The 22,901-nt window shown below is 34.4% G+C and overlaps 5 protein-coding genes across 7 annotated transcripts; 4 read left to right on the top strand and 1 right to left on the bottom strand.

Moving 5' to 3' along the window:
* Positions 1-527: 527 nt before the first annotated feature.
* Positions 528-8,347, bottom strand: papi (tudor and KH domain containing protein papi). 2 transcript variants are annotated; one of them, XM_066732932.1, is made up of 10 exons: positions 8,213-8,347; positions 7,924-8,027; positions 7,430-7,835; positions 7,124-7,339; positions 6,890-7,053; positions 6,549-6,769; positions 2,703-2,880; positions 2,139-2,372; positions 1,997-2,035; positions 528-1,807 (listed from the first exon to the last, which is right to left on the bottom strand). In XM_066732932.1, exons 2-10 carry the CDS (start codon positions 8,017-8,019, stop codon positions 1,592-1,594), a joined length of 1,770 nt encoding a protein of 589 aa, XP_066589029.1. In that variant the 5' UTR covers positions 8,020-8,027; positions 8,213-8,347; the 3' UTR covers positions 528-1,591. The 2 variants fall into 2 exon arrangements, with proteins under 2 accessions (XP_066589029.1, XP_066589030.1); XM_066732933.1 differs by having other exon boundaries at positions 7,430-8,128; positions 8,213-8,319.
* On the top strand, positions 3,486-6,647 carry LOC136776967 (TD and POZ domain-containing protein 2-like). The gene is made up of 6 exons (XM_066732934.1): positions 3,486-3,726; positions 4,378-4,667; positions 4,855-5,156; positions 5,224-5,439; positions 5,853-6,000; positions 6,248-6,647. Exons 2-6 carry the CDS (start codon positions 4,490-4,492, stop codon positions 6,514-6,516), a joined length of 1,113 nt encoding a protein of 370 aa, XP_066589031.1. The 5' UTR covers positions 3,486-3,726; positions 4,378-4,489; the 3' UTR covers positions 6,517-6,647.
* A 337-nt stretch (positions 8,348-8,684) lies between the features above and the next one.
* Positions 8,685-11,163, top strand: LOC136776968 (meiotic nuclear division protein 1 homolog). 2 transcript variants are annotated; one of them, XR_010823197.1, is made up of 5 exons: positions 8,685-8,819; positions 9,830-10,063; positions 10,121-10,373; positions 10,446-10,938; positions 11,046-11,163. XR_010823197.1 is itself a non-coding variant. In XM_066732935.1 (4 exons), the coding sequence occupies exons 2-4, from the start codon at positions 9,837-9,839 to the stop codon at positions 10,578-10,580; spliced, it is 615 nt and encodes a 204-aa protein (XP_066589032.1). In that variant the 5' UTR covers positions 8,685-8,819; positions 9,830-9,836; the 3' UTR covers positions 10,581-11,022. The 2 variants fall into 2 exon arrangements, 1 of the variants encoding a protein (XP_066589032.1); XM_066732935.1 differs by lacking the exon at positions 11,046-11,163 and having other exon boundaries at positions 10,446-11,022.
* An 18-nt stretch (positions 11,164-11,181) lies between these two features.
* Positions 11,182-14,106, top strand: LOC136776970 (cytochrome c). Its single transcript, XM_066732936.1, has 4 exons — positions 11,182-11,268; positions 12,522-12,574; positions 12,669-12,810; positions 13,541-14,106. Exons 2-4 carry the CDS (start codon positions 12,536-12,538, stop codon positions 13,687-13,689), a joined length of 330 nt encoding a protein of 109 aa, XP_066589033.1. The 5' UTR covers positions 11,182-11,268; positions 12,522-12,535; the 3' UTR covers positions 13,690-14,106.
* Positions 14,107-16,302: 2,196 nt separating this feature from the next.
* On the top strand, positions 16,303-21,618 carry LOC136776971 (uncharacterized). The gene is made up of 2 exons (XM_066732937.1): positions 16,303-16,614; positions 19,699-21,618. Exon 2 carries the CDS (start codon positions 19,704-19,706, stop codon positions 19,935-19,937), a length of 234 nt encoding a protein of 77 aa, XP_066589034.1. The 5' UTR covers positions 16,303-16,614; positions 19,699-19,703; the 3' UTR covers positions 19,938-21,618.
* Positions 21,619-22,901: the final 1,283 nt, after the last annotated feature.

Below are 22,901 nucleotides of genomic sequence, written 5' to 3' on the forward strand. Positions count from 1 at the left end.
CTTGAATTCGAAAGTGAAAGGAGACACTCAACCATGAAAATTAGACGTTCGGTCCTTTACACAGCCATTTCAAACTTCATGCTGATTAATTTATCGTTTTTTACTCTGACACTGAAAAACTTTTCCTGTTTAGTTTATAATTACTGATCGTTAGAAAGTTTGTTTTTCGTATCCCTTATTATTAATGTAAAAATCTTTTATTTGACGCATCGAATCATTCGATTTGATTTGTTTAACAAAATGATTTTCTTGTTTAAATTTATAGTGTGCACGCTTTTAAGTTCTTGAAAATCTGCAAGTTCGCCTTAAACTGATCAATTTATATTTGAGACCGAACACTATGCTTCTCCATTTGAATTTGCCATTGTAATATCTTGTGGTCTTATAGGGGACTTTTACTTCCTAATAAGAACAACGAATAATCGATTGTTTTCTTACTAAATACTGGGATTGCGAGAAAGCAAGGTGATATCGGTAAAAGTGAAAGGAAACAATTTTTAGGATCATTTGGAAATAGTACCCGCATTAACTTTAATAAAAAAGCTTTTATTTCAATAAAAATTATACTGATTTACATTTGTGACATTTTAATAGGTGAGAATATCTTTCATAATCGCTGATTACAGTTTCATCCCTTTAATTCCTCAGTAGTAATAATATTCACTTGTATACGTATATGAACAATTTAGAAAAATATATGCTAATAATTATGTTGTAAATATATAACTGTTTTTATGGTATTTTTGAGTTTGAGCTTTCATCAAAATTTTGCCAAACTATGTTTAAACTACGAATAATACTAAAAACAGTCAACATTTATACTAAATCTGTCACACAAACGTGACTATCACGATTCTTCTCTTTATAAAAATAAACCAGTAGTCTGGTCTTTATTTGTTAACTTAAGTAATCACTCAAATTTATTTAGTTTAAAAAGGTCATCTTGCTGTGATTTTCTATGTTTTTCGAGCATGTACAAAATACATTTCATTGAAGAATCGCTTTCTTTAAGACTTTCATTTATAACAGAGCCATAATAAAGTAACAAGAAATGTCACCACTAGACAAACAAATAGACTAAGTTATATAATCACAGTATCAGGGTTCTCTCTAAGAAGTATTATATTTTAAAAATTGTAAGCCACACTTCGCTTTCTATACGCTAATCTTACTGTAACTTTAAGGCACAATAGAAATATAATCAGCGGAAGCACAAAATACGATGCTAGTCTGTTCAAAATATATTTAATATTTATACTTTTTATCAATAGGTCATTTCTTTCTTTTTAAAATTGTATAAGGATTTCTAAATAAAAGTAAAATATCCTTTAATTTGAAGAAAAACAAAATAAGTTTGAAGAAGTATGCAGTAAAGCGAAAAAATAAAATGCTTGATACTTTTTTTAAGTAACAATGTTCAAAATAATTGGAAAGCATCACTAAAGCAGTCTACGAAAATAAACATGTTTTATGAATTTTTAGAATTCATTGAATTTACTCGAATCGATCTTGAATGTTTTGAGTAAATGAAATAATTTATAATGAGGCAAGAATCGATTCTGACGATTAAAAACAGCCTGAGTTTACGTCCCTAATCAAAACCATCGGAAAACTCTGATTCATCGCTTTCGAAACCAGCCGGTGGTCGAGCTTCTTGTGGATGTATTTTGAATTTGCCAGAATTATTTTCCTTAGTATATCCTTCTTGCTTACTGTCGTCTAAAATATTTCTCTCAGATTCGATAAAGACGCTGTTGGCATCCCTCCTATCAGGTGTTACAAGGTCAATAAGAGGAGCTCCAGACTTCTGTAACAAATTATTTGACTATATTTTTTTAAAGTAAAATATAGCATAGACTCTAATTTAACACATTAATAAATGTTTACATTCATTACATAGGTATAAGCAAATATCTGAAAAAAGTGAAGGCTAAATAATTAATTAATAATTCAAAAAATAAATAGTTTTCTTTCTTCAGATAGCAATACTATTTACCTTTGGTGTTGATGAATCCATGGTTGAAATCTTCAAATTCTACCAAGAAAAAAGTGATGTATTACATAATTTGAAACAATACTATAAAAATTTTCAGAAATAAAATTTATTAAGGTAGATAATTCTTTAAAGGATTGTGTACCGTTGACGATGTAGGTTCAAGTATTTCTAGTGACACATCAGGATAATCTTCAAAATTAGGTGCAATACTCCGTGATAAATTTGGGTCAATTACATCTGAGGACGATTCAGGGCGCAATACAGAATTGGATGGATTCCATCTTGGTGTAGGATTAGTTATGGTTGAATTCGGAGGCTCTTGCTCTTTAAAATCAACCAGATCTTCCTCCAACAAAACTTGTCCTACATTAATTTCCTACGAAAAACATAAAATATTGTAAATTGAATAAACTAAATAAAAAAAAATATTTTTAGGAAATCAAATTTTGTATGTCAATCCATGAAAAATGACATTGAAAATAATAAAGCAAAAAATTGAACTGATTGCCATTAATAAAATAATGAAAAATAAATTCTACAAAAATAGGTTGATTAACATAAAATAAGAGATGATTTTTTACGAGTTTTAGACAAATAAGAACATATGACCGCGAAAGGTGTATTCGATCACCGCGAAATGACCCATAAGTTAAATAAATACGAGAATAAAAAGTTTTACAATCAATATATATAATAACATAATTACCATATTATCATATTTATCGTAAAGCTCAATGATAGGTATGGGAGACCCTTCACGTCGGCACCTTCCTCGAGCTACAGCACGCTCTTTATATCCCGTAACTTTAGCTATTATCTTTTTCCACTGAGCAACCTGAGCCAGTTCTTCAAATCTATCCAAAACTTCCTCTGACCACTCATTGCTGCAAAAAAAAAGAAATTAAATTGCAAATCTTATAAAAGTAATAACTTTTATTTATTTAAATTAGTAAAACAAAATAATAACTTTAAATTTATTATTGGATGTTATTTAAACAACTAAAAATATATTCTATTTACGTTTGATATACAGCAACGCGTAAAGTTTATCGATACTAGAAGTCTCATAGAAATTGGCAAGGAAGGATTTGAATATTTTGCAAATAAGCAAAATGATAAATACAAGAACTTGGCAAATAATCTTCCTGACGCAACTGCTTGAATGTGCGCGATAAATGAAGAAATCTATAAGTATTTAAAATCTTGTTTGGCGTCTGAAAGTTACATCTCATGTACATTATTTAAAAAAATGAATGCAAGACAACCTCTTGTTAAATAATTACTTTTCTTAATAAAGTAATGTCCTACTAATTATTGCATAAAAATAACTGCACAACGTTTTAAGAGTAAAGTCTAAAGTTTCATTGTTTTTATGGGAGACTCCTTTCAGGCTCTGCCGTTCCATTTATAAATTGACAAAGACCCTACAGTTTTGCTTCGGAAAATCCAAGAAGCGCCACAGAATCGATCTTCAGTCGTTTCTTGTTCTCCCAACCGAATCCCCAGAAATACGCGACAAATATTATTTTGTTCTTAATCTTTTGAAATGATTCTTAATTGCAAAGTGTCTATAGAAAGTTTCGTAACGATTAAGCCTAACATATTTTGATTTAGTGAATGCCTCAGATTTATTTGAATTTCAGCATATGTCTTTAATATATATATTATTAATATTGAAACTATAAAATTGATCTTGAATTGACATCATCCATGTAGTTTCAATAAATTTGGTAATTTAGTGTTCCTGGTGTGCTTTCTCCTAATTATAGACATTTTAATTTGGCCAATTAAGTGTTGCATGTTCTCAGACTTTAGATGATCATTTATTTATATTAAATGACTATATACATTCTTTGTTAGCAGAATTCTTATCTTAATTAGTTTACTAAAGAGAAAAACTCCATAAAAAATTTTTATATGTAAATATTTTAAATTCCTTTGTTCAAAATTAAATAGTGCCTGCTGTAAAAAATTCAACTTAAAGTGTTTAAAACATGAACTAAACGAGAAAATTAGTTATTTCCTTGGACTTTGATCCTAAAATTTGTACGAAAAATGTAACAATTTCAATAAGTACGTGATGATTGAAGAGTAAGAAAATGGAATGTAAACTGGCCAATGGCCAAAATATTCTCGCTCTAAACATTCCAGCCTGCAATTTATAACACAAACTAGCACGTGCAGATTTGAACTTTGGGTCCCAATTTGCGCGCTTTCGTAGAATTTTAGCTTCTCCATAATAAACGTCTCCTATATTTTATATTGCTGATAAAATGAAATCCACGATCTTAATCATTTTTATATAAGATGTTTATATATAAACAGCGCGATTTTTATCATTGACGTTTTGATATATACTAATTATTATATCACATTTATAGATCAAATTTATCACTGCTAATAATTCTTGGGAGAGGACAATATCATCGGGCTGGTGCTCCGATTAAAAAATGTGAGGAGCAAAGAATAAAGTTGCACTGTACATTCAGTAAAATGGAGCTCCTAGTGCCTACCGTATCGGATATTATCTTTAAATACACGTGGTCTATATCTAATTATAAAAAAACAATTTCCAAAAACGTTTTACTAGACAGTCCATCGTTTAACATAAATGTAAATGGAATTCACAGCACTTGGAATCTCTCCATTCGATTCTGGAAAGGTCCAGACGGTGAGTAATCCATCTGTTATAATTACAAACAAACAAATTATTCAAATCAACTTGAAAAATATTTAAGAGGAATACATTGTCAGAGCGTTCAAGCCTGCTAACAAGAAATTTATAAATTATTAATTTAAATCAATGATTGTCTTTTTTTAGACTTTAAATAATTATTGAATATTTAATTTTATAATAGGTAAACGGATTAAAAATCCGGTAGTTTTATGTTTAAACATTCTTAATTACACGGTAGAAGAGCCCGAGCAGGCAAAAATCCGTTTTCAGTTTGCAGTTTTTAATGCAGACGTCAAATATTGGGAATATTGTCACGTTAACAGGACTAACTTGGAATTAACATCCAGCTCAGAAATTATATCTTTAGGCTACAGAGACTTGTCGATTGTTGAGAGGCATTTAAACAATAAATCAGGAGAGTTGCTTTTGACTGCGAAAATACAAATCATTCAAAGTGAAAGTGAAAAGCATAGTTTATCTCAGGTACACTGTTACAAGAGTTGGGATAGAAGTATTGAGGTGTTATATTGATTTTTTAAATCAATTGCAGGACATGGCTCGATTATTACGGCATCCATATGCAGCAGATACAAAATTAATTTGCGGTGGTCTAAACAGGATAGAAATTCCAGTGCATAGTAGTATAATAGCTGCTCGTAGCTTAGTTTTGACTCAAATGATGTCACCGATAGTACAATCGACAAAAACGTCAGATGCACAGGAACACAAAGCAACAACGGATAATGAAAAAAAAGGCAACTGTGAGGTTGGTTTTGCGGATATTCATTTAAGAGAATTCTCATCCTATTACTCGTTCTTCTTTCCAAAAAGTTACTTTATCATCAATTCTCTTTCATTTATAATATTTGTTTTTTATCAAATTAATCGGTATTATTTACACTAAGAAATATATTTAGTATGCTAAATCAAGATAAATAGATAATGTATTTAAGATTTTATTTTTTATGACCGTTTCCATTGAAGTGATAAAGAATAAAATGGTTTACTAGTTAATTATACAGTTCTGTCTGAAGCTTTAAAAATGTTAAATAGATGCTTTGCTTTTTAATAAGTTAATTGTTTAATTTTAATGAATATTGAAATTAGAATAAATATCTCTTAAATGTAGAAGCTATAATAGCAGGTATGCATTATTATAATGATTGGTAATATTTTTAGGGAGAATACAAGTTCTCATTAGAGTTGTCTGACCTTCCACTTGAAATAACAAATGAATTATTAAGGTACATATACAGTGACCGTGTAGATAATTTGGATAACTTGGCTTCTCAGTTATTATCTTTAGCTGAGAACTTCTGCTTGCAAGGTAAAAAATATATTCTAACTCCATATATCTAAATTTTTAGTCTGTATTAACCCTTAAACTACCATTATTTTTAAAAATTTTTCTTTTCTTCATATACACTCGAGTTTTAGAATCACTATTGTTTCAGTGGCCTCCTAATGCCGCTTCATAGAACACATATGTTCTATTAATAGCCTAAGGGTTAATATAATTTTTTTGAAAAAAAAATTGGTATTTTTTCATATATGATAAACTAAAACTTTTGTAGGTTTAAAAGAAGCGTGCGAGAGAAATTTAATAGAAACTATCACTCCTGAAAATGTAGCCAGCAGACTGCTGGTTGCAGATGAATTTAATTGTGAAGCATTAAAAAAGGCCGGCTTAGCTTATTGCGAAGAAAATGTAACAGCATTAAACAAAAGCTTGGCTTGGAAATTGATGGAGTTAGTAAAGCCAGACTTGTTTATTGAAGTTTGTGAGGCTGGAATGAGCAGCTCCAGATCCAGTAACATAGATGACAGTGATTCTAGTAATTAAATATATTTACCTGGATTATCAAATTCACTTACCAAGGTTTAATATTTGCCAAAGAACATTCAATTGCTTGTAGACGCAAACTAAGAAAGTCAGTACGAAGTTCATAAATATTCTTAGCATAAACAATTTCACGATCACCAAAATCAACAAAGAACACCTCACATTTCCCTTCGTTTAATTTGGATAGAACCTCTGCTCTATACCACTTTTTATCAGAATCAAATTGAGCAGCTACTATTTGTCCTTCTGTGACCTATAATATTATATTTTATAGTTAAGTAATATTTCCATCTCATATTTTTTACTATTTGAGAATTAAACTAAATGTAAGATAGGCACATTAGAGAAGTATCTAAACATAGCATACACTTACAGTGTTTAAAATATGAGCTTCTCTATTTTCCACATTGTTGTAATATTTTGTCATTTCTTCAATTAGTTTATCAAGGGATGAACTACCAGATCCTACAACCTGCACCCAAAATTCATCAAGTGACACCATTGCAGATACATATACTTCCATTAAACCTTCGAGTCCTGAAAAACCATAACTTAATTAAACCAAGTAAATTTAATTGAAACAATGTAATACATTTTTATTACTAACGTTCTGTGGAAAGTGTCTCAATAGTCTCCTTTATATTTTTTACTGTATTAGCTGTACCATTTCTAGGAGGTGATTTCCTGGGTAATCGTTGTAAAGAATCAGCTTCTGATTTGGCATCAACTTCTTCACATTCTTGTACTATTTCTCTGATTGCAATGAGAGCTGAATCTATATTTTCTCTTGTACCCTTCACTATAATTCTTCTTGTTGAATCAGCTAAAAATATATATAATATTGTTATAACTTATATATATATATATATATATATATATATATATATTAAAGAAAACAGTTTTAAATATATACTTTGATTTTGTTGATTTCTGTTACGGTCAATTATAACTTTGGTATTTGTCGAATGTTGAATTTCATTTATGTTTTCTCCACCTCTGCCTATTATTTTACTACATGCACTGTCAGGTACAGTAATTTCATCAACTTCAATCAATGCCTGATTAGCTAAAATGTTTTTAATCATTTCTTCTGCTAAACGAATGCCTTCAATGCGTCCACGTATAACACATGTCCTATCTGGGCATTCAACATCATCAAGTTTAAAAGATATTTGTGTATTAGTTTTATTCTGAATATCTTTTATAGAAGCTCCTCCACGTCCAATTATTGCAGGTACAAACTGTCTAGAAATCTTTAATTCAACAAAAGTCTGTCTACATTCTATTGTTTTCCTTTGATCTTCAGTAACAGTTTCATCCTATATTAAAAATGATGTCACAGTTATATAAATATTTATAAAAATAATTTGACCCTTATAACAGTTATAAAATGTTAAAATTTTTTACTTTTTGATAATAGAGATATAGGAGACCAATGCTAGCCCCTGTTAGGGACAAACTAATTAAAAGTGGCAATAATATTTGTTGAGAATTCCAGTTCATTGTTAGCTCTGTAAAACAATAAAAAGAAATATAGTTTCTTTGAGCTATTAGGCTTAGACTGGCTTTTAATTCTAATTCGTCCTTTTAATAATGGAATTACTCAGTTAACCTTAAAGTTTAATTAAACTTATAATTAAAAGTTTTTAATAAATAAATAATTTGATAAATTTGTCAATTAAAATTAACGACATACCTTTATATTTCTACAACTTATATTTAAATAAAATTTAAACTGAAAAATAACGTAATAAATCATATAATGTTAAACTGCATGCTCCAAAAAGCATATCCTTTTTAAAATATCAGAGCTACCAAATTCAAAAATAATTTAATCGGCTCAAAACTGATGCAAGACCTAAAAATAACCAGCCACTGAGGTTTGAACACTGTGAACAGTGTGAACAGTGTGAGCACTTTTGCCGGACGCCGGTTCAGAGCAACACAGCTCTGCGCTTAATAAAATGACTGAAATGTCTGAAATTGACCAATCATGACGCAAATTTCTTCAGCGCTTACCAAATGATGCTGTGTTGTGTTTGGTGGGCTAAATACACAACCATGTTCAGTTACCTATATTGACATTACGAGTTTACGGACAGACCTGCACGTGATGAGATTGAATTTTACTTTAACTGAAATTTCCCGCCATTTCAATAATTAAAGAAGAAAAATCTACTTATAAAAATATTTGTGTTGCTGGAGCATACTCGTGCCTTTGCAATTAATTCTTTATATAAAAAACTGGTATAACCTCTAAGAACTGCTATTTTTCTTACTAACAACAAATATTGGCTTGAAAGGTATGTTGTGTCAGAACATTCTCTTTTGTAAAGGCTTAGCTATATATACATCGTTAATTCAAAGAAATAGAAATTTATTAAATTTATCCTATACAAAGCATACACTTAAATCATATTCTTTTTTTGTGTATTAAATCTAAAGACAAATGTTAAATCAATTAACTTAAGCAGTCCATTTTAAGCATCTTGTATCGATATGAACACCCAAACATTTTACACTACAGTATCTTGCACCACAAGGAATACATGTATAATCACTAGGAAAACCACAAACTGCACAAAAATGTCTTTCTGGGAAGCGCGAAGGTGGAGCTTGAACAGAAGCATAGTTTGGAGGATTTGGATTTAAATTATGATCTTCTTCAACCAGTTGAGCAAATGTTTTCCGAAAACGTTGTTTATAATAATCTGCTGACCTTCCTTTTTTCTTTCTACTTACACCTCTTCCATCTAAAGTTTCTTGAAATTTAGGGGCTTTTTTGCTCATCACTAAAATATAAGATATTAGTTAGAGTATATGAACAATAAACAATTTAAAGAAATTTATTTACCCAAGTCTGCGTGAGGATCATCATGGAAATTGTCTTGTTCCAATGCTTCCAGTTGCTTTTTTTGCCTGCGTTTACGAGTTGCATCATCTAAAACTCTTTTCTGATAGGCATCTTTTATCCGTCCAGATTCTCTTGCAGACATTTTGTAGGTTTTTATATTTATGGATGATAATAAGACTTTGAATCTTTTCAAAATTTAAGTCTAATCGATAATAGTATTTAAATGCCTTTTTCTGCTAGTGGAAATGATATTTGATCCATAAGATCATCCACTTTAGCCTGTAGTGTCTCTAAGATTTCCGATGAAATAAACAAATGTCTTTCGTCAAGATCTTGAATGATGAATTTTTTTCCCAAAGCAAAAGTCTCATCCAAATGTAGCAAAAATTGTTTCATAGCTGCATCACTAAAAATAAAAACTTTATGGTTGATAGCTTTTTAATACAATGAAAAATGCAGGTAAAAAATGTCAAAAAGAAAAGGAGTTTCTCTTGATGAAAAAAGAGCAAGGATGTTACAAATTTTTTATGAAAAAAAGGAATTTTTTCAACTAAAAGATCTGGAAAAAATAGCTCCAAAAGAAAAAGGTATAGTCCAACAATCTGTTAAGGATGTTTTAATGGCACTAGTAGATGATGGCTTGGTCAGAACTGATAAAATTGGCACCTCTGCTTATTTCTGGACTTTTCCAGGGTAAGAAAAAGTTTTGAGTTAGTAAGGATACATTACTATAACAACCATTTTTTTTAGAGAGAATATAACGGCAATAGAAAACAAAATATCAGAAGCTAATAAAAAAATAGTTGAATATGAATTTAAATTGAAAAAACTTGAGGAGTTAATTCAAAAGGAGCAAGCAGAGAAGCAAGATTCCGAAGAAAAAAGATTAGTGCTAAATGAGATAGCAGAATTAAGAGAGAAAGAAAATGAATTAAAGAAACATCTAGGAAAGTTTGCAGATGTAGATCCAGAGGCAATTGAAAAAATGAAATTAAAAGCACAGGTACTTGTAAAAAAACTTTAGACAAATTGGAATTTTAATTCAAAAAATGCAAAAGTTCTATTTGCATTTTAGGAATACAAAGAAGCAGCAAATATTTGGACAGATAATATTTTTTCTATTCAATCATGGTGCAAAAAAAAATTTGATATTTCAGAGGAGAATCTTAACAAACAATTTAATATACCTAACGAATTGGATTACAAGTGATATACTTTAAAAAAATTCAGTTCTGCTTTATAACCTATAAAATTAAATTAAATTTTTTTTTTTTTCGTACATACCATTCCACCAATATGCCTTTCATTACATTTACCATATCGATCTGATATGCTTTATTACAAAAGTTCTATATAATACAACTTTATTGTGATAATTGACAATATTAACCTTAAGGTAGAAAAAGAATTATTTTGTACTGTTTTGTATCAGTAACCACTGACAATAAATGTTATAGATGACATACACACGTTTTTCTTAACCATCTTAAATGCCATCTGAAAAGAAGAAATTGAATTCATTATTAAGATTGGACGTTTTCCATGAAGCAAAATGAAAACAATGGATTGTATGAAATTGTTAAATGAATATGGGTTTATGTTATTGTATTTATGTTTGTAATGATTGTTTTCAAGTTTTTAAATAAGGCTAAATATCAAAATATACAAATTACAGGTTAGGAATTATTTTGGAGCGACATTCGGGAAAGTTCGGAACTAAGGTGGCGTGGATTGTTGCATCATTCAGTGAAATATAGGAAATTGAACTTGCCTACCCTACCAAGTACCAGCGGTAGTAGCTTTTCTCGTGGTTTACATTGATCTCATTGATCGTTCTGCTCATAGTTAGAAGAGTCTTGCTACCCGTTACGTTTCTTTCCTTCAGGTTTTAACTAAGAGTGAGTAAACTAGATTATTTTAAACACTGTAACATTACCAATACCATATATTTCTTTTGTTTCGAATATATTTAAATCTTACAATAAGTCATCAAAATACAATCGTGCCATACCTTCTAAAGGGACAGAACATTCGCATAAAGAGACACGTGCAATTAATTCTAACAATATTAATTTTAAATTCTTGAGGCCAAAGCTTTCTTCGTAAGTGTGCTTGTGTTATAAGTGATTTTATTCACGTATAAGAGGATCCACGTGTATTACGTAATGTCCTATTGCTCCTAAACAATTTTACTCTAGTAGATTTATGGTACATGCTATAATAATATATTTGTATGTAGAGTATGCAAGATATTCCATGATCTTTCAATAATTTGGTCTATAATTTTTTTCAATGGACATTTAATTCAATCTGCGTTCTCTCTCTTTCTCTATTCTTTTTACCGTTTCAATTTAGAGTTTGCACCTTTGGCACAAATTATCGAAGATTTTGGCACGTGTGCTTGTGTGTTCACCTTGAGAGACGACCGTGCCATTTCTCGCAAAGCACCGTTTAGAAATAAGAACAATAAATATAGTATTTGCAGCTAATTTTTATAATTTTGTGCAGAGAGCTAAAACAAGTTTTCCACGAGATTTTGGAGAAGATGAAAAAGAATTAATTGATTATAGGTACATGGAATAAATTTTCTGAATAATCGATCGCGAAATGACTGTGCTGTGACCTTGAAATGATCGTTGCGATTAGATTGGCCCGGGAAATCCCTGAGCTTGTATTACAGAATGACCTTTGGATGAATGAAGCGGACCCAGTGTCAATGCTAAGACCTTAAAACTTACAGCTACTTTTGCAACAGCATTATGCAACGAACATTTCTCACACTGAATATCGCAAATGAATTGATCGCTAATTAGGCAATAAAGGTCATTTAAATTAATGGTTTGTCATTACTATCGGTAATCCCTCAGGAGCTTGTAAACTCTGAAATAATAATATTTGTACCATGACGTAACTCGACCAACAAAAATCGAATTCCCTATTAAATTCTTCTTTAATTTATACAAACAAAATATTTAAAATTTTCATGTTTTCGTACTTCATGAAAGAGAAGACAACCTATTATATAATGAAAAACGCAATTATATTTATTGATTCGTAATTACTTCTGTTTGTTAATTTGAGTTGGATTATTTGAATAGATCGATCGTATTTAATGTTTTTTTAAGACTTAAGTAACTATTTATTATTTTAGGTTAAAGAGGCATCATGGGTGTTCCAGCTGGCGATGTAGAGAAGGGAAAGAAGGTAAACGAGCAGTTTTATTAAAACTTAGCCGTAGATTATTGTCGTGTTTCTTCCTTCTAGTCTCAAATATTAATATTTCTCGTTTGTTTTGTAGATTTTCATTCAAAGGTGCGCCCAGTGCCACACAATTGAAAAGGGTGGCAAGCATAAGGTTGGGCCGAATTTGCATGGTCTTATAGGCAGAAAAACAGGCCAAGCTCCCAATTATTCATACACTGACGCCAATAAAGCTAAAGGTATTCATTACCGAGCGTGAAATGCTTTGATTTATCGGAAAATATCGGTTATCTGGAAGTCGATTGAGTAATGTAGAGGAAAAATTCCATCAAAACGTTTACACAGTAGCTCAATTGGTAAACGAGTCCATGGATCTATCGGAATATACACGATAGTCTCGCGCCAAGTAAATGGCGTAAGAATGAACGCGCGCGCGTGATGCGTGACGTCACATCGCAGCACCATGTGATGTCATGTTATGGCGCGGGGCTCACAAATATCGTTTTACCCTGAACAAGACATTTGTAATAAATGTTTTAATGCAATTTATTTATATAGCAAATATTCGAACTTGCAATACTCTCAGGAAAAGTATACCCAATGCCTCGTGTTATAGTAATGATATTAGTTCTGCTGCTGTTTAATTATTTCTCATGAGGCTTCAACGAGTTCATTAACGAATTGATATATAGGGGAGAGCCTCGTACCTTGAGACATTTTTGTTTTAAACTGTTGTCTCTGTAATTTAGAAGAAAATTAGTTTATTAAGATTTTCTTGCATATTCACTTTATAAATAACTTATCTTTCAAACTTCACTGTCGAATTTTGTATGTTTGCTTAATTGAGAGCTTCTTTTGATTTAAGAAAAATGAACAATTGTTCCAAGTTACAAGGCTCTCCTTTATAGTTTTAATATAATGGTTGAGATGTATGAATATATTGAAATTAATTACAATTATAAATTTTAGGTATCACCTGGAACAAGGACACGTTATTCGAGTACCTGGAGAATCCGAAGAAATACATTCCTGGTACAAAGATGGTGTTCGCTGGATTAAAGAAGCCTCAAGAACGAGGAGACCTGATCGCTTACATCGAAGCAGCGAGCAAAGAATAGATAAAAATTGGCACCAAGCTTCGAAGGTGGTGAAATATGAGACAAAAGCTTGTGTGTTGGATGTTACCAAGGACTCTAGTGCTATTATCATCTTAAAATACCTTGCGTGATATCCATTGTCACAGTTCATTTAAGTAATTTCATTTTAAAACTCTCCTCCTTCTGCATATAAGATAATGTATAGTGACAAATCGTTATTGTTCGTATAAGTAGGTAAATCATAACTGTAACTGTGCTTAAAGCATGGATACAGGACTTGAGCTAGATTCTTGAGTCCACCAATTTGGTGTTCGTCGCTGTGGTTGATCCATCGTCGACCAGTCGCCATAACTATTTATTGACAATTGTAATGCACTCGAATTCGTTCTATCAGTGGCCAATCGGCCATAAATATGAATATATAAATTCGAGACTGTATTTTGCGTTTTTAATTTATTCTCGCTCTAAGTTAATAGCCGTGAAAGAGATTTGAACGTCGAGTACAGAAGAAAAAACGATTTGGTAATACTCTTGGTATTCAACGAGTCAAGTCAAACAAATCATCATCGAGCAATATGATTTTACATTTCAATTCATATTTCTCAAATTAGATTATAAGACGAGATTGTGTCGTTCAGAGTGTTTCTACGATAAAGAATATAACACAAGGAAGGATGCGGTTTTCTCTACAGGAAATTGTTTTACTCGGTTGAACCGACAGAGTTTTGCTATTTAGTTGCCAAAGGTTTACGAATTGAATATCATTCCTTCTTTAATTCTCGTGCGATTTAACTATTTCATTCTGAGTTATTTTGTATTGTTTTTCAGCAAAAGAGTAAAATTAAAATGAGTAATCTCGAGGGTGCCAAAGAAGAGATTTCTGACGATGGTTTCGCGTTGAGGAAAAAAGACAAAAGTTCGTTGAAGCTACGCTTGTGTCGTGTATTCAGCTTCAATAATCCCAGCAGAAGTCCAAAAAGTCCAAATTCTAGAATCTCCAGTCCCGGTAGTGATAGTCCAAGTGCAAAATCCAGGTATTCTTGGCAAAGTTCACCAATGGTTAAAGACGATGATGGACGGAGAGTTTCGGAGAGCAGTGTTGTATTTTCTACCATGAAAATAGAAAATTACCATTCCCCTAAGAGTCCCAAAAGTCCAAAAGTTGTGAAAATAGATTGTTACAATGACGCAAGGTAAGTGATACAGTTTTTAGCAAGCTTATACGATTTAAAGCGTAACTTATACTGTATTCTTCGTGACATATCGAATATCTGAATAAGCCTGTGCGGTTTGTACTTTTACTCTTGAAAATATAAAGTCCTTTTAGGTCATCTGATACAGTATCACTTACAATCTGCATGGTATATCGTATAGAAAAATTGACCAATCGACTACTTTGACCCCATTCCGTTGACTTGAAAAATATTTATGTTATACACACACATATAATTTTGTTTCATAAATATCAAACTGACCGATGGAACGAGTAATGAAGTTAATGGCAATCTCTCGTACGAGGCTTGTTAAAAAGGAACAGAGTTGGAAGAAGGAGTAGAAAGACTGGTAGTTTTCAAAATTTAGACTAGACCTTAACGGTACGATGCAAGAATAATAATGTGACGCTAATCGGATTCACGCGTCAACGGGTAAGGTCATAGAGACCTCGATCATAGTTATTTTTGCTCTATGCAATAGTCGTGTGCGATCATTTGAAATTACATCTGACATAGATTAGCCAGCCAGATAAGAAGCTGGAAATGGAACTGTTCGCACATAACCGAAAAAAACAACAGTTAATTGAAAGAGCAATCAACTGTTTTTACGATAGGAAAATAGTAACAGCCAGCGAATTCCACTTATTATATAAGGGAGAAAGCTTTCATTCCCGTGGGAATCTTGGAAAGAAAATTGCAAACGTGGCCTACATACACTGTCGATCGAATCAGTAGGATAATCCTAAAAATCGACTACTGCTGCTGTAAGGACCTGCCCAGTCTTCTCTCTTCCTCTTTCTCTTATACATATATATATATATATATATAATTCAGCTGCACTGCCAGCTGTCTGCATAAATAGAAACTTTGAAGAGAGAAACATTGGAAAATGCAAAAGTAACTGTAATTAGGTTTCTTTTATTTATATTTCTTAACGAGAGTCGTTGCTGAAGAGGTGTGGATGTAAACGCAGCAGTGTTTTGGAGAACGTCTAAAAGGGGTGGTGGTGGGTTATGGAAAAGGACAGGATTATATGAGGATGAAGAACCGTATGAGCAACAAAGCAGTTGAAAAGAATGATTCGGATGAGATTTTTGATCGTGATCTAGTTTGGATGGGAGGAAGAGGGAAGGGGGTGGTGGGTGGGTTTTGAGGGTGGGGGAGAGGAAGAGGGAAGCGAAGGTTGGATAGGATAGGCGGGTAGAAGTGTGTGATATTGTAGATGCGGAGAGTGTAAGAGGCCGATGGGTCGATGCAGCGCCGGCGCTGCGGGTTTCCTAAATGAAAATGGAGAGGGAGAGAGCGAGAGAGAGAGAGAGAGAGAGAGAGAGAGAGAGAGAGAGAGAGAGAGAGAGGATAATGCGTGTAGGTACGTTCTACTCGTATACGTGCATGTAGCAGCTAGCACCCTGCTCCCTCCCCCTCCCCCCTCCGTCTCTCTTTCTGTCACCTGACCCCTTCTCCACCCTGGTAGCTCCCATCCTCCCAACCTCCCAGCTGCTCCCAACCACCAAACGCACCTCGACTCGTGTGCTCCGAGACGCCAGTTACAATACGAAGCGCTACCAGCCAGTGAGGACCCGACTCTCAACCAGCGATTCCACCAACTCGGCTTCATTCACCCATTTCTCCATCTTCATCATCCTCCTCTTCCTCTGTTTCTGCTGCTTCTTCATCATCTTCTTCTTCGTCTGCCGCACCACAATCTTCCTCTTCATCGAGCACCAGCCAGGTAAGCTATATAAACTATTTCTCCATTTTCTTTCTTTTTAACCGAGCGATAAAAAGTGTTTCATCGCCTATGTAGAAGGATGAAAATTAGCTTCGAGAAAGGTACCAAAATAATAACAAAACACGAGTGGACGTAGACTCGCTGGCAATGTTTGTTTTCGTTTCAAGGGAATCCTTATCGTTGGCCGATATTTAGTCCAGTATACATATATATATATATTACTATACAACGAAGATACATAGCTTTGTGTTTTCTTATCGACCAAAACTATTATTTACTGTTTTTGTCGATGGTATTAATGTTGCTGGCTCGGTGGAGCAGCAGTAGGGTTTTCGCGTGGGTTTTCCGGGCGCGTGGACTGTTCCTCGACAAAAGTGCGACCGTCGTCGAGCAGTAGAAACGGAAAGTACAAGAGAAACTGTGACAGTAGTAAAAGGATAAAGAGTGGCAGCCAATGCGAAACAACTGGCGCGAGCCAGTTTCGTTTTGTTCGAGGCTAGAGCTTGCTAACTTGATGCTTGGACTCTTCCAGACTCACGCGAACCTTTCATTAAGATGAAAATCCGTCTGTTCCATTTGGTACTCCTTATCGACACGGTCAACTCTATCAAAAATTTTCTCGTTTCTCATTTTTCTTCCTCCCCCTTCCCCATTTTTTATTATCACTCTCTCTCTCTCTCTCTTTCCCAAGTAAACCGTGCTTCCATTCTACTTAATTCATTTTCCAAATCGATACACTGCCTTCTCTCGCTCTCAAATTCATCCAATTTCTTTCCGATTCGCGATTATTTCCGTCGCCATTGATCCGTTGAAATTCAGCGGTTCTCCCGCAGCTTTGAAGAGTAAATAACGATGATCGAACTGTTCTTTATTCTTTTTCATCAAATATTGCGTGACTGTGTGTAGAGGAAATTGGTTTCTTCCCGAACCACACATCCCCCCCCCCCCCCGATTTATTCAAGAATAAGGAATAAAACTAGAGGAGAGCGCGAGAGAATTGGCGAGTTGTAAAGTTGGCGCGATAAGTTCTTGCGTTCTTCGGATCTAAGCGTATAATCGGCCCGTGTGTGTACACGCATGCACGCACGCACGCTGAAACGCGCTCGCTCTCTTTATCTGCAATACCGTTGGATAAGACTTTTCCCTTCCTGTATATACACACACATATATATATATATTACTTGTATAGCTACAACCTGTATGAAGAAGTACCAGTAGCACTCTTACTCTTCAATTATTTCTTTAATTACTCCCCGCCTAATCAGATTGTTATTATTATTCCTACGACCCTTCCCCCCCCCCCCCAGTTTTCTTATCTCATCGTCTTTGTTCGGGTCGACGATGAATATAAAACTTTTGCGCGACGATGAAAATCTCAGCTACTCGTTTGATTTATTCGATCGACGAGAGTAGGAGGGAGGGGGAGGGGGGGGGGAGAGTGAGGTTTCCTTCCTAATTCTCGCTCGATGGCTTTATTAGAATTTCTGATACTTTCACACGCGGGGCATTAGAGATTTTTCTGCTTTTTCGTGCGCGGTGTAAACGTTATTCCAGGTATTCTGGTTCCTGGAGTACTGGAATGGCCTCAGGCGGGATTTAGGCCAGCGTTCATGTAGGGTATATGTGTGTGTGTGTGTGTGCGCGGGGCAGTGGACACTTTTTGTCTCTGCGTTTCTTAGTCGCGCGACAGTGCAAGTGTTTCCCTTGTGTACGTGGATGACAATAGAGCGCGTTTCTCAATCCTCTTGTAAAGTTTCGTGTGTGGGTCACACAGAGAGCAGAGCTGTTGACATAACACACACACACAGGCGCGCGCATACGGGGGAGAATTCGTGTCTCTTTCTTTCCCCGACACACACGTACGTACTTGGGTAAACACACTAGTGTCTATGTGTCCGTAGTGCAGAGAGCACACAGCTTCAACCTAACCAGCTAAAAGTAGGTCTAGGGAATCAGCTGACCGATAGATAAAAGCGCCTGCGCGACACTCGACGCGACGTTTCAAACGCCCACGAAAACACCCACCGAAATCCCCCAAACAACAATTCTACTATTTTTCTCTTTCCCACTTCTTCGTCTTTTATTTTTTCCTCTTTGGCTAATAACTGTAAAAATTATGTGTAATTTCAACTTTTTCCTCTTGATTTCACACCTCGTTCGAGGAAATGGTTTTTTTTTATTAGAAATTTTGTCCGAATCTCCTCAACTTTTTTCGTTCTTTCTTTGCTCTTTGGGGTTTCCTCATCTTCGACGAACTCTGTGTGATGAATAATTGAAAGTTTTTGTGGAGTTGAATATTTTTAACGAAAGTATTCTCTTTTTTGTTGAGAATCTTTAAAAAAATTCTCCAATGTTTTTTTTATTTGTTGTTTTTTTCTTTTTTGCAATAAACTCTTCGTTTGTCTTAGAAATTGATTATTTACTCCACACACACACACAAGAATCTGTTACAGCAGTATTGATACGAGCTTCTATGTTAGTGAATTGCTATGAGAAAAAGTTTGTTTCGTGTACGGTTGATCAATCTAAATTTTGTATAGTATCGTCGAGATGAGAGTCATTTTGCAAGTGCGCGTAATGGACGAGTGGCCATGACCGAATATACGTTTAGTATGGCTAAATACAGCGAAGGTTGTCGCGAGGTTTACGTATAGAAAATCCTCTAAATCTTGACATTAATTGAAATATTAATTCAAGTCACTTTAAGAAAGAAAAATATTACTTTGATCTATTTGCAATTAATACGGTTGCGTCGCTATAAAATGAGATTACGTAAATTACGCGTGCTCGCTTCTCTTCCTAGAAGCCATATAGAAACAATGAGAAATAGTCTAAATGAGGAAATCGTGAGAAAGAGAGAAAAAAAGGATCAGTGACACACACATGGGAAGATTTTACTCTGTAATAATTCTTAAAGAATGTTACATGGTAACACTATGCATAATTCAGTAATTTCCAGCTCGCTTCCGGTTCTCCTTGATATTTATTAAAGCAAACGAAAAAAAAGTAAGAGAAAGGAAAACAAGGAAAACGTAATTTAAGGAAATTAAAAATATTGTATATAACAGAAGAAAAATTTTGCAGGAAAAATGAAGTATTCGCCGCAGCAACAACAACAACAACGGAAGGAGAGGAAGTCGTCGAGCGACGTGGGTCCGGCCACTCCAGACCGGAAGTCGACCGCGGAAACACCATCAAGGCCAAAGTGCTGCTCGATTTCAGCATCGACCCGTGCGAGATGCCGATCAGTGCCGACCGGAGGCCTCTTCGCCTGGATGCGGGTCTTCCGGCTCGCTACAACGCTCAATCAAGTCGGCTGCTAGAAAATCTCACTAATATCCGAGCTACCCTCGCCACCTAGAAGAAACTTGCACCTACGACTAAAACAAATGTAAACAAAATATTTAAGAAACAAAAGCAGCAGCAGAAGCAGAAAGGACTAAATAAGCAGCCATAGCCGCAGCTACGAAAAAGCCCCGCGAGCTGCCAAAGCCAAACGGTAGCTCCCACTATTCCCTCCTGCCTCCCCCCCCCCCCTCCCCCTATACGTCCTCATCCCCTTCCCAAAGAGTTTTGCTTTCAACAAGAAATTGGACAAATATCGAACGCGCGTTTATTTTCCAAACATATAACCTGTATATAGTTTTTCTTCACTTGTGAAAGTAACTTTTTTATTTTTCTTTCACTCCCCCCCCCCCTCACCCTCTTTCCCCTTCTACTTCTCTCTCTCTCTCTCGCTCTCCCTTGACGTTCGAAGAAGAAGGTTTGGACAAGCGTAAATCGAAGGCTGCTAATGGCTTCTCTGTTAAGCATCACGATCGATTCTATTAGAGAAATCATTAGACCCGAATACACATTTAATAGAACCGTATTTAACGAAACGTGTTATCTGACGTAGATCGAAGGCCGGACACGACATTTATGATCTGTGAGATATTAATTATAGGTATAAGAAATTGTGACACAGGCATAAATGGGGTATCCGGATGAAAGATCCGATAGGACGGAAAGATCTTTATTATGCGTAGGGAGAAAAAAGTTTGCTGATTTACTTTGCCAAGCTTTTCCCCCCGACTCATAATAGGTAAATAGACTGTATACAGGTCGCCACTCCCTGTTTCACTTGGAAAGCCGATCCTGCCCTTTTCCCCCGGTTTTTCCTGCCGATTATTATTAGCAAAGTTTAGTGGTCAGGGGCTGGATAAACGTGCGCTCCAGTACGAAATGTCTGCCATAGCAATACAATTATTAGCTTGTACGTGCGTAGTCGGTAAGAGAAGATAAGATATCGTGGTGCTATAAATTTTCTGAAAATAAATACATTCCCCTCGTTTCTCTTGGATTCTTCAGCCCGCTTCCGGTTGGTGAAATATTTACTTCCGGAACGGAGCTGCCGTGCCGCTTCTTCTTTTCTTTTTCTTTCGTCGATTAAATATCGACTTATTAAATTCTATTTTTCTATATAATCTCTCCAAAGTGATTAGCGCGATCGTCTCTATTCTTTGCTGGTTCATCGAAAACGGTAAAAATCCATCGAGGACGCTTGTCAATGTTGAACGGTTATTCTTTGTACCTTGGTTGATCGATGCATTGTAACGCGTTATAACGAGTTTGTAGGTGACCTCGGAGGATTTTGTTTTGTCCTTTGAAATCCAACAGAAAACACAGACTCTTCTCCGCTAGAGATAAGCTTATGTTATTAAATAGCGACAAAAAATAATAGAGAAGAACGACCTTTGTCCAACATCGCTTGTAGCCACTAATTGTGTTTACCATTTCTCTGCGTTTGTCACTTTTGTTGGAACGCGCAGCGACCACTTCTTAGAATCTCTGAGAGAACAGCCTCTTTATTTATTACTTATTACTTGTACCTACCAATAGTCTTATTATTATCATTGTATGCGTTTCGCTGCGAGCTCTGTCAATGTTGTCTCGTTGAACCTTACATGAATATATTTTATGAATACGCAAAACGACAAATAAACTATTTGCTTTATTGCGCGACGCCATGGTCTTATAGCAACCCTCTTCTCTGACCATATTTTAATTTGCTTTTTTTTCTATGTTTAAACTCTAAAGTTTTGATGCTTTCGAATCAAGCAGTGATAAGATAGAGTGATTAAAAGATTTGGAATGGGGAAGAGAAGCAGCGAATTGATTTGTTAAGAATAGATAGTGTATGAATGTATGTTAGTCGAACTGCAGGACACATGTTTGGAAGCCATACAGAGACTGAGTCACTTGGTTACGGTTAAGAATAGACATTTTTTCTATCAGTCGATCACGTTACTATAATGTTAAAACATAAGATAACAAAAATGCAATCACAAAGCTCTCTGTGATTGAAAGTGGATTTATTTTTATTAACATTATTAGCTCAATGTCATTGTAAAAGATCTCTTTGTTTCAACGTGAATTTAAGTCACTTATAATTTCGGTGCACCTCGTTAAATCGTATTTTATCGTTTTGTAATCTAATCGTTTCTATATTATTGTCCTGAAACGTTTAATGGTAAGAGATAGAATCCTATTTAGCTTTTAATACCTCGATGACATTGCGATTGCTTTTTAGAGATGAGTCAGTGTATATTGTTAGATGGTGTAATCATCTTCTCTCAGTATTTGTGTATGTATTCTGTATGGACTTGAGTGATCTCAGCTCATTCCTCTCAAGGATTGTTTCGCGTAACGCGATTGTTGATAGTTCTTTCTCTTTTTAACCTTGCGAGCGTACCTTTTATTTACTTTCTTAAGTATAGCCGTCTTGTCAGTCAAAACATTCTCTCTTTCTCCCCTTAAATTATTGAAGGGAGACAAGAAAATAACACGTCTCACCACATTGTTAATTCAGAATTACCACTAATGTTTTCGAGCATCTCGTAATTTATGTCTTTTTTTTTTACGTGCAGCGCATCATTTTATTTTAGAAGCATGCACATAACATTTTCCGTCGTAAATCGATACGCGTTCATATCATTGACTAATAGCTGCTGTCAGGAAATAGCTGGGCATCCGTTCGATCCATCATATCTGTAAAAGCTGTTGATGCTTTCATCTATTTAAAGCGATTGTTAAAATAGTTTCTACCTTTATAGCTTCAATAACCAGCTTTATAACTTTGTAGTTTTACAATTTTTCAAGAGTAAAACTGGTTACGACTAAATTAAATGTCAAACGGGTGATGTCGAAATGAAAACATGATAGAATTGTTTTAATTTTTTACGACTTTCGCACAATTTTGTAGTTTGAAAATACCGCGCTTTATTTTAAAGTTTTCACGAGTCGGT

The sequence above is a fragment of the Prorops nasuta genome, unplaced genomic scaffold (assembly GCF_024137725.1).
Source record: "Prorops nasuta isolate Cenicafe-Biocafe unplaced genomic scaffold, Cenicafe_Pnas_1.2 PNAS00010, whole genome shotgun sequence".
NCBI classification, from domain to species: domain Eukaryota; kingdom Metazoa; phylum Arthropoda; class Insecta; order Hymenoptera; family Bethylidae; genus Prorops; species Prorops nasuta.

Bases quoted from the DNA above. Each gene is read 5' to 3' on its own strand.
- LOC136776968 (XM_066732935.1), top strand. From the start codon at position 9,837: ATGTCAAAAAGAAAAGGAGTTTCTCTTGATGAAAAAAGAGCAAGGATG. The intron at 10,064-10,120 runs GTAAGAAAAAGT...CATTTTTTTTAG, and splicing joins TATTTCTGGACTTTTCCAGG to AGAGAATATAACGGCAATAG. The intron at 10,374-10,445 runs GTACTTGTAAAA...TTTGCATTTTAG, and splicing joins AAATGAAATTAAAAGCACAG to GAATACAAAGAAGCAGCAAA.
- LOC136776967 (XM_066732934.1), top strand. From the start codon at position 4,490: ATGGAGCTCCTAGTGCCTACCGTATCGGATATTATCTTTAAATACACG. The intron at 5,440-5,852 runs GTTGGTTTTGCG...TAATATTTTTAG, and splicing joins AAAAAAAAGGCAACTGTGAG to GGAGAATACAAGTTCTCATT. The intron at 6,001-6,247 runs GTAAAAAATATA...AAACTTTTGTAG, and splicing joins TGAGAACTTCTGCTTGCAAG to GTTTAAAAGAAGCGTGCGAG.
- LOC136776971 (XM_066732937.1), top strand. From the start codon at position 19,704: ATGAAGTATTCGCCGCAGCAACAACAACAACAACGGAAGGAGAGGAAG.
- LOC136776970 (XM_066732936.1), top strand. From the start codon at position 12,536: ATGGGTGTTCCAGCTGGCGATGTAGAGAAGGGAAAGAAG. The intron at 12,575-12,668 runs GTAAACGAGCAG...TTTGTTTTGTAG, and splicing joins ATGTAGAGAAGGGAAAGAAG to ATTTTCATTCAAAGGTGCGC. The intron at 12,811-13,540 runs GTATTCATTACC...TATAAATTTTAG, and splicing joins TGACGCCAATAAAGCTAAAG to GTATCACCTGGAACAAGGAC.
- papi (XM_066732932.1), bottom strand. From the start codon at position 8,019: ATGAACTGGAATTCTCAACAAATATTATTGCCACTTTTAATTAGTTTG. The intron at 7,836-7,923 runs GTAAAAAATTTT...TTTTTAATATAG, and splicing joins TATATCTCTATTATCAAAAA to GATGAAACTGTTACTGAAGA. The intron at 7,054-7,123 runs GTTAGTAATAAA...ATGGTTTTTCAG, and splicing joins TGAGACACTTTCCACAGAAC to GACTCGAAGGTTTAATGGAA.